This window comes from Mastomys coucha, unplaced genomic scaffold, assembly GCF_008632895.1.
Source record: "Mastomys coucha isolate ucsf_1 unplaced genomic scaffold, UCSF_Mcou_1 pScaffold16, whole genome shotgun sequence".
NCBI lineage: Eukaryota > Metazoa > Chordata > Mammalia > Rodentia > Muridae > Mastomys > Mastomys coucha.
The window spans coordinates 43551974-43564836 of NW_022196898.1; the positions used below are offsets into that span (position 1 = coordinate 43551974).

The 12863-nt window shown below is 40.3% G+C and overlaps 1 protein-coding gene across 3 annotated transcripts in view; it reads right to left on the minus strand.

The window, feature by feature from the left end:
- Positions 1 to 317: 317 nt before the first annotated feature.
- Positions 318 to 12863, minus strand: part of Prpf3 (pre-mRNA processing factor 3) — a 26139-nt gene continuing 13593 nt past the window's right edge. For 2 of the 3 annotated variants that reach the window (XM_031374848.1, XM_031374850.1), the window contains 8 exons: positions 10443 to 10522; positions 6701 to 6844; positions 5841 to 5940; positions 5551 to 5664; positions 4299 to 4417; positions 3530 to 3613; positions 2172 to 2233; positions 318 to 668 (listed from right to left, as the gene is read on the minus strand). In XM_031374848.1, the coding sequence (XP_031230708.1) occupies positions 522 to 668; positions 2172 to 2233; positions 3530 to 3613; positions 4299 to 4417; positions 5551 to 5664; positions 5841 to 5940; positions 6701 to 6844; positions 10443 to 10522 (850 nt within the window). In that variant the 3' untranslated portion in view covers positions 318 to 521. The remainder of the gene's footprint in view (positions 669 to 2171; positions 2234 to 3529; positions 3614 to 4298; positions 4418 to 5550; positions 5665 to 5840; positions 5941 to 6700; positions 6845 to 10442; positions 10523 to 12863) is intronic. The other variant, XM_031374849.1, reaches the window with a different exon arrangement.

The following is a 12863-nucleotide window of genomic DNA, read 5'->3' on the forward strand; positions in this document are numbered from 1 at the left end:
TTCAATCAAAATAGCCATACCCCTCCAAAAAAAAAAGGTCATACCCATATGAAGAACTAATTTCCTAGGACCTGACCTAAAGAAACCAACATATGACCTTGTTTTCTAGCAATGAAGGTTAAGAAATACACACTGAATTTGGCCACTCATCCCACAACCACTTAATACAACCTTCTGACTTATTAGCTCCAGAAAACTGTACTTATCATTTGTTTAGAAAGATATTCATACACTTCAACTGCTAGGATCCCATGAAAATGGAAAAATCATCCACAGAAACAAATTCTAATATCTATGACCATATGAAAAATATCATACTAATTTTAAAAATAACTCTTTAATCATATGCACATACAGGATGAAGGGTAGCACCAGGCTGACTGGGTGAACTTGGCAGTCTTTTTGCCCGGAATCAGCCTGGCACAGTTCTGAGATCACACGCACAGTAGAGTAAGGTTGGGAAGTAGAGTGAGAAGACAGAAGAAACAAAGGCAAAGAAGACAGAAGGGCTAGCAGTAGTCTCAGTCTGTGGACTCCAACACAGATTCACTCAGTGCAAGGTCCCAGTAGTGTTCAGCCCCATGCTTTTTGAAATGCTCACGAGCCATGTTCTCTGTAGGGCACTGTTTAAACTTCATCTCTCCAAAGCTCCGGTCTTTGGCTGTACCCTAGGTAAGAAACGGAAGTTGTATTTACTTCTTTGAAAAGAGTAACTTGCTATTAGGCCTACACTCCCTTTGAATTAGAAATCCTACCTCAGCATCCTAATTGTACCACCATGCCCCGGAGACCAGAATTGTAATAAGCTTTCTACCCTATCCAGTGCTGGGAACTGAAGTTAGAGCCTTATTCATGTACAGCAAGGACTCTAACACCTCAACTTACTTAAACAAGACATAACACTCTTTTAAACACCCCTAGCTGAAATGCGATTCTATAATAAAGTAATTATAACCCCATGTCTTAGATATTTGCATGATTATACATAAAGGTTTCTAGTTGTTGGTTTCTTTTTTCCCTGTTACTGTTTTAAAGGGAACCACCGATGTAAACAACTTTTTTCTCCCGAGTACTGGGGATCAAACCTATGGTGCCAGACATGTAAGAGAACACTCTACATTAAGTAACAGCATCAGCCTTAAGAACTCTTTTATTTTTTTTAAGATTAAAAAAAATTACTTATGAGCTAGAGAGATGGCTCAGGAATTATGAGCAACTACTGTCCTTACAGAGGACCCAGATTTGGTTCTAAGCACCCATATAGTGACTGACAACTATCTGTACCAGTTCCAAGGGATCTGACACCCTCCTCTGGCTTCTATGAACATTAAGGCATATATGTGATGTAGATACATATATACATGTAAGCAAAGCACTCAATGAATATTAAGGCATGTATGTGATGTAGATACATGTAAGCAAAGCACTCATACACAAAAATAAATCTCTTTTTTTGTTTGTTTGTTTTTGTTTTTTTGAGACAAGGTTTCTCTGTGTAGCCCTGGCTGTCCTGGAACTCACTCTGTAGACCAGGCTGGCCTTGAACTCAGAAATCCACCTGCCTCTGTCTCCCAAGTGCTGGGATTAAAGGCATGCGCCATCAACGCCCGGCTACAAAAATAAATCTTTAAAAAAAATTAAATAAAAAATGTGTTCATGTGAGTGCAGGTAGCTGTCAGATCCCCTGGAGCTGGAGTTACAGGAGATAAGCCCTGCCAACTGAGTAAGGGAGTTGAATTTGGGCCTGTTCTAATGTATTCTCAACCAACACATCAGGTAGATCAAATAACACTATTTTTATAGATAAGGCAATGAAACTTGACACCATCTGACTCAGACAATAGCGGACTGACACACTGCCAGGTCCTATTTTGCTGTAGAGACGAGGATCTAATGCATCAGTTAAGCACTCATCACCGGGCTCCCACCCACCCAACATCAGATTCTCCCATCTAGTGCATGCTTTACTACCCCAAGAGGAAAACAACATTAAGTTACTCCCCTCTCCCATACAGGCCTGGAAATATTAACTTCCAGTTGAGAATGTGTACTCCTATTACCATTATTTTCCATATACTTTCCCAGTTGGTACATTCTAAAGACCAATTTCTAAAAATTGTTGTAAACATTCCAGGGCACGCTGAACTGCAGCGTTTGACAAAGACACTCACCTCCCACACTAGCGCACACTTGTTAGTTTTCTTCACAGCTTCTTCATCAGATTCCTCCTCATCTGGAAAACACAAAGAAGCTCAGTATTTGTTTTGGTTTTGAGACAGATTCTTACTACATAGACCGGGCTGGCTACCAACTTAGCAAGATCTGCCTACCTCTACTTCCCAAGTGCTGGGTTAAAGGCACATGCCACAAAAACAAACAAACGAGCAAACAGACAACTCGTTTATTTATTTACTTGTTTACTGAGATAGGGCTTTGCTATGTACCTCAGGCCTACCTTCAACTTGAGACCACCCTCCTGACTCAGCCTACTGAGAGCTGGGATTACAAGCTTCAGCAATCATGCCCCACTAAATATATCTTTTCTTTCTTTACCTGTGCCCCACACCCTGTCCCTCAGTGTCCAGGATCTTGAACATGGTAGACAAATGCTAAACTACTAAACTCTAATACCAGCTCCAAAATTTTCTTTCCTGTTGAGTGTGAAGCCAGCTAGGTCTATATAGTTTCAGACCAGCCAGGGCTACATAGTGAGACCTTGTCTCAAAACAACAAAACCCAATATTCTTTCTTGATTAAAGTAGAAAGCTGCCGTTGATGTGAAAATCTGTTTTTTATACATTCATTAGTCTTTTGGGGGGGTTGGGGTGGGGAAGACAGGAACTCTGTATGTAGTCCATATCTGCTTTAAATTGGCATATGTTGGTTTCAAACCCATCATCTTTCTACATCCATTTTCTGAGTGCTGGGGTTATGGGTGCATACTACTAGTCTGGAGTGATTAGAAAGAAATACCAATTTTTTTTTTTTTATTTTTTGAGATTCATGTGGCCTAGGCTGCTTTAAAACTGCTACATAGCTCAAGATGACCTCAAACTCCTGGGAGACTACAGCTAGGGATTACAGGTGTGAACTACCATGACTTAGCTAACAAGAAACTTAACTAAAGAATAATACAGGTTAGATATTGTACACATGAAAGCATAGTTTGCTGATTTTAAATATACTCTTGCAACCAGAACTTGCAACCAAGATAGAGAGGAAAGTCTGCTGGGAGAAAATCCTCAAAGGATATATGCAGCAGTGCTTTCTAAGTCAGCCTAGCTGGGTAGGGGGCACACATCTTTAATCTCAGCCCTTAGAAAGTATAGGCAGGTGGATCTTATAAATTCAAGGCCAGCCAGTGCCAAACAGTAAGACCCTGTCTCACACAAAACAAAACAAAACAAAAGTAGTCTGTCTAAAAGTCTTGAACACTAGACTATTCCAGGAAGGGTGGAGGAAGGACAGGCAGAACTATCACCCCACCTCCCCCAGCTCTCCCATTTAATCCCTTCTAACCCCAATTCACCATCTCCCTTTGTGTTAGATGTCTGCTCATCCCACTTTATCCGATGTAGCATGAGGCGCTTAAATTTCTTCTGGGCTTTGGGGCCTAGAAAGAGAATTTTGAGAGTTGGAAAGGTGAACTAACCCCAGGACCAGAGTAGACTTCTACTGCAGACACAGAAATGGAAGCAGAACATCAGTCTCACAGGCATCTCTCTCCTTCTCCCCACCATTCCATCACTTTAGGGCTAGAGAGTTTCCCTCAACCCTCTGCACTTGAAAGGAAAAATTAAAGCTTTGGACCTGTACTGACTAGGAAGAAAAGTTATGGGCCTAAGAATCCATCACAACCTGGCCCACATAGATCTGGGAATGAGCAAGCAGTCTGTTAGACATCCTGAGAACTAGCAGGTCAAAAAGACATAAACTACATGTCTGGGCAGATATGGTTTAAGGTCAGATGCTCTGTTGACTCAGATTAACACCAACCTTAGGAATTTTCCACTCTGTTCTGCACGTAATATAATTAATATTTGCACTAGCCAATCATGTATAGCCACACTGTTTCCTTTATTCCCCTAGACCCATTTTCCTATATAAATCCCTAACTTTCGAGCCTCATGGTCGACTCCACTATCTCCTGCATGAGATAGGTGTAGTGCCGGCCCGGAGCACCCTGAAATTAAAACTATCTCTTGTAATTACATCAAGACGGTCTCTCGTGATTCCTTGGGTGCACGTCCTCCCGAGATTTGAGTGAGGGTCTCCCCACAGGGGTCTTTCACACTCACCCCCTTCTACTACCACCACGTTGACATCCTTGTGCAGCACCACCACCCCTGTCAGGTACAGCTGCCCAGCATTGGCCTCAATCTTGAACTTCTTGGCTGGGTTGCTCAAATTTCGAACTCTGGAGGAGGGAAATTTTAGTCATGTCTTCAGTTTTACCATTAGAAGCTGCCTGAATGGAATGGCAAACACAGAGGATCTAAAAATCAAGACCTCTAGAACACACTTATACTTCTATTCTCTTGTAAATACAGGATCTCATCATGTAGTCTGGCTGGCTTGGAACTCACTGCATAGACCAAACTGGCCTTGAACTCTAGAGATTTGACTGCCTCTGCCTCCCAAGTGCTGGTCTTATACTTCTTCATAGTAAGTAGTTAGAATCTATGAATGAAGGAGGGTTACTATCATCCAAAAATATTTATAAGCTCTATGTTCCAGAAGGTAGAAAAAGCTTTAAATTCTGTCACCTCTAGATACCTATGGTGCAGATGTCATATATTCATAAAACTTTCTAAACAGAGACATCGAAAACTGTAAATAGAATTACCTACAGATAGTATCTTAAAAGATCAGAGAATGGGGGGGGACTCTTTCAGAAAGTGCTCCTCTATATTATTAGAATTTGTCTTGTTTTCCAGTTTGGGATAGCCAAAAACTTGCTATGTGGCCCAGGTTAGCCACAAACTCAGAACTGTCCTCTTCCTCCTATGTGCTGGAATTATAGGCATGCACCATCCCATCTGGTCCAAACATTTTAATCTGAATAAACAGTAATTTTATAATAATGTGCCACTTCTGATAAGGAATTATTTAGTAGAAATAAGTGTATCTAATAAGTAGAAAGCATATATAGACTTAACCTAGAAAATAAAATGAAGAAAAGTAAAAATGTATTTCCAGGGTACAAATATATTCTGGAGAGTGGATGAAAGGCCTATTACTACAGAACATCAGGATAAAGGCAGGGAAATAAAGAAAAAAATTAGAGATTTCTAGAGAAATGAGGTATTCATCACAAAAGAATAATGTGGTAGGTACACTTGAAGGCCACAGTGCTTTTGTCCTACGTTCTGGGAAGATAATGAGAATGTAGGTGCAAGGAGGGCATCCCAGAAACAGGGAGGCAGAGGCTGGTGGATCTCTGGGTTTGAGGCCAGCCTGGTCTACTTAGTGAGTCCCAGGATAGCTGGGGCTAGGTAGAGAGACATTGTTTCAAAAAAGAAACAGGACAGTCCCTATGTGGACACCTACCTATACACAGATATGTGCACCCCCTGTGAAATGTCTTCTTTAAGCTTTTTAATTTTCTTGACCTTTCTCTGTTCTGCTGTAAGTTTTCGGGCAGCATTGGCCTCTTCATGCGCTCTGTCGTGACAGGAAGGACATCCACAAGTGAGAAAGGCATTGCCGATCAGAGGCAGGGCTAAGGGAAAGAGAGAGCAACAGAGGACTCTCCCCTCCCTCCAATACCAACCCCAAGAGGATCTAAAAAGGTAGTATCCTGGGCTCTGCCCTATCCCACCCCACCGCACCCCACTTACTTCTGTCTCTTTGCCATCTGAGCTCTGACATGGGCTTCTACCTTTGTAGGGTCTTGAACTGCTTCAGTTCCTAATACTCGCATTAAATTTGAGATTCTCACTACAATGGAAAGAAAACAACAATCAATCTCCTAATCTCTTAAATTACTTCTCTAGTTAGGACAACCTACTTACTATCTACATATACTATCTAGGCATACCTCTCCAAATATATACTCATGAAGACAATAGTTGTATACTGTGGAGTTTATTTTTAATGCTGATGAATGAGAAATGAGAAATAAGAAATTAAGTTTTATATTTTTGGTTTTTTTTTCCCCCCCGAGACAGGGTTTCTCTGTATAGCCATGGCTGTCCTGGACCTCATTCTGTAGACCAGGCTGGCCTTGAACTCAGAAATCTGCCTGCCTCTGCCTCCCAAGTGCTAGGATTAAAGGCATGCACCACTACCGCCTGGCTAAGTTTTATGTTTTTTATGATATAAGTATACTGAATTTTTTAGATAATTTGAACTCCTCTAAAATCTGAGTTAACAGGATAAGATTTTCAACATAGGAGTTATTGTAAAATATGGATTTTGAGCAGAGACTTGAAATAAGCAGTGCTTGAGAGCAGGAAAAAAACCGACAACTGTCAACAACAAAAAATAATTAAAACAAGCTCTAAATGACTTCTATAATAAATATGTTGTTCTGCCATAAGAAAACAGCACACATTAAAAAGAAAATCCTGTAAATGATTCAGAAAAACAAACAAAAACCATCAAAGACATTAAAGTGGCTTTAGAAGACAGACAGACAGACTGACTGACTGATTGACTCACTCACTCACTCTGTGGTGACAGGTCAGCAGGCACATACCTTTGGGCTCTGGAGGAGGTGTCAGGCCTAGTCTGACTTTCTCTTGTAGCTCCTTCTGTGCCTCCCTCCTTGTTTGCCTCCGAAGTTTCTTCTGCTCCTTCTTTGTAAGATATACCCCAAGAGTAACTGGTGTATCATTGTCAACTGTCAAAAAGAAAAATGAGTTACCAAAGCATAAATTATAGAGGGGTTTAGGTAAGAATCTACCACTTAGAAAAACTATCAACTGGCCAGGAGGTGGTGGCGCACGCCTTTAATCCCAGCACTTGGGAGACAGAGACAGGTGGATTTCTGAGTTCAAGGCCAGCCTGGTCTACAAAGTTGAGTTCCAGGACAGCCAGGGCTATACAGAGAAACCCTGTCTCAAAAACAAAACAAAACAAAACAAACAAACAAACAAAAAAAGAAAAACTATCAACTACTATGAGGGAGGAGGTTGAGGGATAGTCGTGCTTTTGTAGCCCAGACTGCTCTTGAACTCAAAGTCCTATTGCTTCTACCTCAAAATTGCTGAAATTGCAGGCATCCACTAACTATGCTTGACGTATTTTTTTGGTTTTTTGTTTGTTTGTTTGTTTGTTTGGAGACAGGGTTTCTCTGTGTAGCCCTGGCTGTCCTGGAACTCACTCTGTAGACCAGGTTATCCTCAAACTCAGAAATCTGCCTGCCTCTGTCTCCCAAAGGCATATGTCACCACTGCCTGGCTCCTATTTGTTTTTTTTTAAGTGGTGAGAGGGATAATATGATTATTTTTTACTAAGTGAAAGTATTATCGCTCATAAATGTTTTTTCTTTAAGAAGTGTACACTAGCCAGGCGGTGGTGGCGCACGCCTTTAATCCCAGCACTTGGAAGGCAGAGGCAGGCGAATTTCTGAGTTCGAGGCCAGCCTGGTCTACAGAGTGAGTTCCCGGACAGCCAGGGCTACACAGAGAAACCCTGTCTCGGAACTCCCCACTCCAAAAAAAAAGAAGTTGTACACTTACAGCAAATGCAATGTGCAAATAGCACTAGGTAAGAATTTGAGGAAGTAAAGGAATCTAGAATTCCACTCAGGTCCTACTTTCTATACTTTGCTGCTTCCATGGAATACAATTTGAAATTCTCTAAGCTTTATAACAATAAATTTTGTGATGGCAATGCAGCTATGCTAACTACTGTACAACCCCTGCCTCAATTTTAGCACTAGGAAATGGGAGAAATCCTCTGGAAGAAGCTGGTTGGAGAGATGGTTCAGTGGTTAAGAATACTCTTCCAGAGAACCTGAATTCAATTCCAGTACTTACATACATAGCTGATAAATGTCTCTAAATTTTAGTTACGGGAGATCTGGCTTCCAAAAGCATATATGTATGTGTTTGGCACATACCCACATACATGCACATTGCCCAACTCCCCATAAACATCTAAATAAAAATAAATGTATTATTTTAAAAAGTACACATTGCTCTTGCAAAGGACCCAACTTTAGTTTATAGTACCCACACTGGGTGGCTCACAATCAACCACCTGTAGCTTCAGCTTCTGATCATTGAGGGCATCTGTACACAAACACACACATACAACCTCTAGACACATATGCAGATGCTTAGTGATAAACCTTTACTAGCACCTCACTTTAACTCAACCAATGGGCTTGATAGTAAAATAAAATTTAAAACAAAAATCCCCTATACTTTTTTAGCATGTTTATGTATTATAAAAAAAAATCTCATATTCCTGACACATACTTATGACAGCTAAATAAAATCTGATTAAGCCTAGTTCCTGTTTTTATTTTGTATTATAGGCTGAATGTCCCTGATCTAAAAACAAAAGATCTGCAATACACCAAAACCAAAAATGATTTTTTGAACAGGAACTTATGTATCCCAGGCTGGTTTGGAATTCAGTATGTATTTGAATTCAGTATATGAGGATGACCTGTCTGTCTGTCTGTCTGTCTGTCTCTCACTCTCTTTTCTTTTCTTTTTTAAAGATTTATCTATTATTATACATAAGTACATTGTAGCTGACTTCGGATGCACCAGAAGATGGCATTATTAAACTTTTTGATTATTACATTTTCAAATTCCCACACGAGAAATGCTCAAATACTATGAAAATGTCCTAAAGGCTCCAAGGGCAGCATCTGAAACACCTTTGTCCCAAGCACTTCAGACAAAGCATGTCTGACTTTTATTTCAAGGTCTCAATATATTCTTCTGAACTTATTGGAACTATGGCCAAGTGAATTTGTCACTATGGTATTATCTTGGTTCATCCTGAGGGAAAGAATTAAAATCCTTTAAGATCTACATATCTCTCTTTTGTTTGTTTGTCTGAAACAGGTTTTATGCACCCCAGGTTGGCTTCAAACTTACATGTTATTTATCTATATCAACTTCCTGATGCTAGGATTATAAGAGCATGCATCATCATGCCCTGCCAGTCAGCATATAATCTTTAAAGAAGGCATTCAGTTGTTCTATGGGAAAATTCCTAACGTTCTAAGTGACTTACTGAAGGCACTCATCTATGGAAAACAGACCCACAACTACAATCTCTGCTGTCTTTATTTTAAAATATATATGGTAATCAAGTAACTAAAAATTTTTCTCCTTTTGAGACAGATGAGTCTTCATTTGTATCCCAAGCTTACACTCAATCACAATACCCCACAGTGCTGGAGTTACAGACATGTACTAACACAACCAGTTAAACCACCTATCTCTTTTGACCAAACTAACAGACTTTACTATAAAAAATAAAAATAAAAAAATAAAATAAGGGGGGGAAGACTGAATAACATCAAAGATCACAAATGGGGCCAGCAACATGTGACTCACATTCACATGGGGTGACCATTGCTAGGAGAATTTTACTGAGAAATTCCAAGTGATTTGAGGAAGTGAGAGGATTAGCACACATCCTCCCCCACCCCCATTTATCAGTGTCTCAGGCTATAAACCTTTGTGTTTCCAACAGACTCTTTGCCCCACCCACCCTTACCCCACCCAGAGACAGGAGCAAATAGGCTTATATTTCATAACAAGTAGCATAAGTAATAAAGTGGCACCTCAGCTGGGCACCCAAAGAGTTAGCTAGATTTTGTTGCTTTAAGGCTAACAATGCTAAAGGAAGCCAGGACATGAAAACAGCCAAAACAGATGGGGGTAGGGGTACAAGGTGGGCATGCCTTTAATCCCAGCACTCTGGAGGCAGAGGCAGGAGAATCTCTAAAAGTTCCAGGTAAGCATGGTCTACATAGTGAGACCCTTTCACAAAACAAACAAATAATATACCAAAATAAATAAAAATTAAAAGCAAAAACAGAATGGCAACTGCCAGACAGTTCTTGGTGGTGGTGGAACTAGCATTATGAAAAGTTCAGCTTGTAATATCCACAAACTGATGATCTCAATGTTGCTCTGTAGCCACTGGCCAGCTCTGCCATTTAACTAAACTAAAATTTAAAATATAAGGGGCTAGAAAGATGGCCAGAGAACATTGGCTGCTCTTCCAGAGGACCAAGGTTCAATTCCCAGCACCCACATGATAGCTCACAACTGTCTGCAACTGCAGTTCTAGGGGATCTGGCACATAGATAAACATGCAGGCAAAACACCAATGCAAATAAAAAATAAATCATTTAAAAAAAAATCACATGTGGCTATAGGTTGGAAAGCATAGGCAGAGAGCTCATGCACTCTGTGGCTAATGCTGCATGTTCTAGAACCTTAGCTGGATAATCTATACATTACCTGGAGGGTTAAGCTGGGCTGGATGTTCAACAAGATTTGTGATTCCAAAATAATCTTCTCTCTTGGGATTTTCCTCTGTACTAAAATTGGAGGAAGAAGAAAAAACAAGATATGTGGGTAGAGATGATATCAATAGCCTACACAAAAAATAAACAAACAAACAGGATAGCCTAGAAAAACAATGAAAAAATGTTCATTCTCTATGTGTTCTACTGTATTATGTACTACCTATACCATGTACTTAGGTTACACATAATTTTCAAAACAAGAAAATGGGGTCTTATAAAAGGTGCACCTGTTGGGGCTGGTGAGAGTACTGGCTGTTCTTCCAGGGTATTCAGGTTCAATTTCCAGCAACTACATGGCAGATCACAGCTGTCTCTAACTCCAGTTCTAGGAGATTCACCATCCTCATACAGACATACAAACTACCAATGTACATGAAGTAAAAATAAGTAAAAAAAATTGCAAATCTTTTTTTTTTGGTTTTTGGAGACAGGGTTTCTCTGTGTAATCCTGGCTGTCATAGAACTCACTCTGCAGACCAAGCTGGCCTCAAACTCAGAGATCTGTCTGTCTCTGCCTCCCAAGTGCTGGGATTAAAGTCGTGTGCAACCACCACCGCCCAGTACATCTTCTTTATACTAGCCATTTCCAATCTTTTCTACTTTTAAAGATTATTTATTTTATATATATATATGTATGTGTGTGTGTATATATGTATATATACACATACATATATATATACACATAAGTACACTGTAGCTGTCTTCAGATACACCAGAAGAAGGCATCAGATCCTGATACAAATGGTTATGAGCCACCATGTGGTTGCTGGAAACTGAACTCTGGAAGAGCAGTCAATGCTCTTAACCACTGAACCATCTCTCCAGCCTGCCAATCCAAATCTTTTTTTTTTTTTTTTTTTTGGTTTTGGTTTTTGGAGACAGGGTTCTCTATGTAGTCCTGGCTGTCCTGAACTCACTCTGTAGACCAGGCTGGCCTGGAACTCAGAAATCTGCCTGCCTCTGACTCCCAAGTGCTGGGATTAAAGGCACATGCCACCACTACCTGGCCGCCATTCCCAATTTTAGTGTCAGCTTCGATATCCCTAATAGACAGCCTTTTTTCTTTTTTTTTGATTAATTTTTATTTTATGAGCACTGGTGCTTTGCCTGCATGTCTGTCTGTGTACAGGTACCAGACACCACCTCACACAGATCCCTGGAACTGGAGTTAAAAACAATTGTGGGCTGCTATGTGGGTGCTGGGAATTGAGCTTGGGTCCTCTGGAAGAGCAGTCAGTGCTCTTAACCATTGAGCCATCTCTCCAGGCCCAAATGTATTTTCTGATTAGTAACAATGAGTCACCAAGAAACAAGCAGACAAATAAATGGTTTGAAAAGAAAAAAAGGTTATAACAAAGGCTACTAAAGCCATTATCAGGAGGAAGGAACAGATGTAAAGTTCTCCAATAAAGCTTTTGTCACATGTATATTGTGCATATGTATGTACATTTGAATGGAGGCCAGAGGCTGACACTGAGTGACTTGCTCAATCTTTCTCCACCTTATAGACTGACTCACCCACCTCCTCACTCACCCACTCACTCACTCACTCTCCCCCTCTCTCCCTCCGTCTCCCCCTCCCCACTGTATTTTGTGTTCTGTATGCATTTATGTATGTGTACTGTGTGTGTGTGTGTGTGTGTGTGTGTGTGTGTGTGTGTGTGCCTGGCACTTACAAAGGTCAGAGGAGGGAGTTGGATACCCTGAAACTGGAGTACAGGTAGTTGTAAGCCATCATTTGGACAATGGATTAATTTTAATTAAATGCTCTTAATTTCTGAGTTCCCATACCTGGCTTTAATTCATATCTACTATTGAATTCATATCCTAGACTGAACAGCAAGTAGTAGTTTACCAACTGAGCAAACTTAGTTACACTACGCTAATAAAAATTTATTATCATTATTGGACCAATAAATTAAGAACCTTTGTCCTAGAGGTAGGGATACAATTCTGTAGTAAAGCACTTACTTAAATTGCATAAGGTTCTAAGTATCACTATTCTATATTATTGATTCTTCAAAAAGATGCCAGGAGTAGTGGTACACACCTTTAATCCTAGCACCCAGGAGACAGAGACAGGTGGATATCTTTGAGTTTAAGGACACTCTACGTAGTAAGTTCCAAGCCAGCCACAGCTATATAGTAAGACTCTATATTAAATCTCTCCCTGGAAAGCAAAAACCAAAAAACCTACAAAAAGAAAAAGAATGAGGGGCTGGAAAGATGGCTCAGTGGTTAAGAGCACTGACTGTTCTTCCGAAGCACCAGCAACTACATGTGGCTCACAACCATCTATAATGAGATCTGACGCCTTCTCCTGGAGTGTCTTAAGAGAACTATGGTATACTTG